Raw genomic sequence first — 4,047 nt, 5'->3', positions numbered from 1 at the left:
GTTTCCGAACTGCCCTCGTAAGTGCGTGAAAAGTACAAAATTGCAATAAATTTGGTATTTGGCTAAAGAATAGAGGTGAAATTCTGATGTAGTATTGTTGTTGTAGCAGCATTTAAACCTACGTAGAAGCGTAAGTTCAAAGCTGGGTTGGCAGCCGCTGGCCGAAACACTATAGTCCCGGGTCAATTCGGTACGAAAGAACCCGCTGCCGTGGGATTGATTTGTCAGGTTCATTGTTAGAGGTGTCGTACAATAAGTATACTAGAAGTATTACATAATACTAAATATTGAAGCACTGGTATTGGGTGAATCAATAATGAAATCTGTTATGAGAATAACTGTTGAGATTGGATCAGAATGTTTACATAAATCCGCCTTTAAATGTATGAAAGGTTTCTACATGTAATACCATTGACATTGGGTGAACAAGTAGAGCTAAAACTTTAACATTTGAGCTTAGATACTGGATTTTAAAAATTGTACTGAATAATGTACTATTGCTTCTAGGTTAACACGAATTCGGTTTCTAAATAATGTACTGAAATCAAAAAGTCAAACGTACCTTTTCAAAAAAATTGTTTTTATCTTTGTTGTCTATTCTAAACGTTATAGTAAGTTCATTTGAAAAGGTAGATCTATGCGGCTAATGTTTTACAAGAAGGTTTTTACATCCTGAGAAAAAAAAGGCCTAAAATAAAATGTCTCAAAAATTAACTGTAATATAGGGTAACAACTTCTGAATAATGGTTTTCTACATTTTGATATAACAAATTCGAAAATTCGGTTGGAAAATGTGGATAACATTTTCAAAATAACCATACCGTTCTAATAAAACATGGACTGGAATTTAAAATGTAGGCCGCTATTGAAGTGTAAAGGTCTTTTTTTGAAATTCGAACAAAGCGTATACGACGAACAGTACTTGAAAGAAATTAAATATCAATTCAAATAGGCATTAGTACATCAAAATTTGCTGTTTTTTTATTTGTATATTATTCCTTTTCCGCTTACGAAGTAGCGGGCATTTTGCTAGTTACTAAATAAATTTTTAATAACAGTTGTAGATACTTTTTTAAAACTAGGTACAAAATCGCACTTTGAAATTTCAAAACTTTAACGTTTTCAGCTAACCGTACCCCAGATTGATGTGTTGCCAAAGAACTTTATATTATTAGATACAACTCTGCGCAATCATTTGAGAAACACGACTGCAGAGCATTCGTTATTGTGAATGGTTGTTTGTTATTTATCTTAATATTTTATAGATTCGCGCAAATTTATTAAAAAAGGATTTAATTTAATAATTTTTTGCGAATTCCGAACGAATTTATTGCTATTACAATGCCTTTATGTACATATTTTTTATAAGTAGTCGGCTATAATGTTACCAAAACAACAAAAATTACGTCTGGAAATATTTGCATATTCTGCATAATTTATGCAAATTGCATATGTTGTGAATATGACTATGAAAGAGGGAGACAAAACGATTTTTTGCAGATTTTGTTTGTATTCTTGTATAAACAGACACACAAAACCATTAATATTTAATATTGACAAACAATTTAAAGAAATTTAAGATCTAAGTTGGACACAATGCCAAAAATGCCTAAAAATGAAAACATCAAAATAAAGTGGATTCGTGATGTGGACAATAGAATATTTAAACTAGATGGAGATGAAATATTTTGTACAATTTGCAACAAACAGGTAAGGGTGTAAGACATATGTATACAAAAATGTTTCGTTTTCATGGTTTTGTATTTTCCTTTTCAGATTGTTTGTTATCGCAAATCCCAACTGCATCAACATATGGCCACAAAAACCCATACGAAATTAGCTGCCGAACTTTTGGGAATCGCCACCAGTGTTGCAGAGTATGAAGGCGACTTCAATAGTGATCTTTGTCAAACACTAATTGAAGGCAACATTCCATGGAATGTTGTGAATGATCCATCTTTTAGAACATTCTTGGAAAAATACACAAAAAACACAATGCCAGATGAAAGTTGCCTACGAATGATATACTTGAGGAATTTCTATTATCGAAAATTGAATCAAATGCAGGGTGAATTAAATAATCATCACATTTGGATATGTGTGGATTTGACGACGAATATGACTGGTTGTAATATTGCAAATTTCATTGTGGGTAAATTGGAAAACAACGATATGTCCAATCCATCATCACCTCCATATTTATTTGCTGCCAAAGAATTAACTAATGTTAATGGATCCTCCATAACACAATTTGTGAATGAATCGATTTCTTTATTGGGCTCTCAACATGAAAAAATACTTTTACTAGTAACAAATGGAGCTCCATATATGCTGGAAGCAGGCATAGACCTTAAAATGCAGTATCCAGATTTGTTGCACATAACTTGTTTGGCAGATAAACTAAACCATTTAGCAGAACCCATAAGCTTTGCCTTTCCGCTTGTAAATGATTTTATAAATTGTGTACAACAACTACTTACCAAAGCACCATATCGTGTGGGATATTATAAAAGTACCCTAAACCTAGAACTGCCACCAGAACCCGTTATCAACAAAACTTCTTCATGGATAAAGACGGCAGTTTTTCATGTCGATAACTTTGAGAGTATCAAGAAGGTAAGCATCTATCCCATACTACCATTTTTCCACATTCATTCACACCAAGTATACTTCTTTACTTTTTCCAGGTAATTCAAGCCTTCAACCCCGAGGACTGTGACGCAATAAAACATGCCCAGCAATTAATGGAAAATGATCAATTATTTTATGATCTCTTATATATAAAATCAAATTTTGAACAACTTTATCTGATAATAGAGCGATTAGAAGATAATCCCTCATCTTTAAAAGAATCCATAAAACTTTTCAATGATGCAGAGCAAATTGTACGCGATATTGCCGGTGATTTGGGCAACTCTATGCGTGATAAATTGGGTGAAATATTACAACGAAACAGCGATTTGATGACCCTAATGAATCTCAATAATATTCTCAATTATAATCATATCGGTAATTGTGATGTCGGAAATGTAAAAAGGAAAAATATCATAAAATATAAATTTGCTCCAATGACTTTGTTCGATGTGGAAAAATCTTTTCCTGGGTATAAAAAGGTCATTGTTGAAAATTCGCCAAATATGCCTATATATGATTTAGAAAAAATCCTTATTACATATTGTAATGATAATTATAGTCTGTAGCTTTAAACAAATGTGTAAAATAAACCATTTTTTTAAGAATTTAGAATTGAATTATATTTATTCTTTAGTTTCAAGATACTTTCTGGAGTAGTTTATGTTAAGTTGTGTAACTTTAAGGGCCTATAATAGGCTTTGTTATGAAATAAATTAAATTAAGTTCCCAAAGAGAGAAGATGACCGATGGACTGCTAAGGTTATGAAAACACCTCCCCAAACCGTTGGTATCCCACGGTTAACTGCAGAGGCGATACAGTCATGGAATGTGCGTAACAGTTAGTTAGCAACACCTGGAAAGGGGAAGAGTGGCATCTTCAATTGGAGACCTTTAACCCATTGTGTTTATCCTGAATAGAGTTGATAAAGTGAAAAGATTTATTGGCAATTTCTTGATGTGTTTGAGGGTGAACAAGTTTACTCATTATTGCTTATTAATAAAGGACCAGTCAGCTTTGCCGAGAGCTAAGACTACAAAAAAGCGACGGCCGCGTCCATGTACCGGATTGACCCGAGGAAACATCTTCTCGGCTAGGGGCCGTCACCCCAGCAACTACATGTCCGTCTTTATTTTTTTTCGTGCGATATGTCCTGGAATGCCTGTTCCGCATTCTTTTGGTCCGTACATGGATAAAAAGTAACCCTGGGCAATGGTTTTGCCAGCGTCTCATCCACCATAGGTCTGTGTCGCTAAGATGAAACGGGTGCCGTGGATGGATGCATTTCAGGAACTGTTCAGGCCTGACCTTCCTGAGGGAGTATTACGATAGGGATTATATTGCTTCGAGCTGCGCCAACGTGATCCCCAGTGAGTCTTCGCCATCGTCGTCGGATTATTAAACTTCCCGCAATC

General features: G+C 34.3%; 1 protein-coding gene across 1 annotated transcript; it reads left to right on the top strand.

The window, feature by feature from the left end:
- The first annotated feature begins 1,241 nt into the window (after positions 1-1,241).
- On the top strand, positions 1,242-3,246 carry LOC141396973 (uncharacterized). Its single transcript, XM_073972721.1, has 4 exons — positions 1,242-1,351; positions 1,501-1,710; positions 1,777-2,616; positions 2,688-3,246. Exons 2-4 carry the CDS (start codon positions 1,597-1,599, stop codon positions 3,198-3,200), a joined length of 1,467 nt encoding a protein of 488 aa, XP_073828822.1. The 5' UTR covers positions 1,242-1,351; positions 1,501-1,596; the 3' UTR covers positions 3,201-3,246.
- The last annotated feature ends 801 nt before the right edge of the window (positions 3,247-4,047 follow it).

The sequence above is a fragment of the Musca autumnalis genome, unplaced genomic scaffold, assembly GCF_047663935.1.
Source record: "Musca autumnalis isolate F117 unplaced genomic scaffold, ASM4766393v1 scaffold_3, whole genome shotgun sequence".
NCBI lineage: Eukaryota > Metazoa > Arthropoda > Insecta > Diptera > Muscidae > Musca > Musca autumnalis.
Note: the sequence above shows the minus strand (reverse complement) of the source record. Positions and strands in the feature narration are given on the sequence as shown.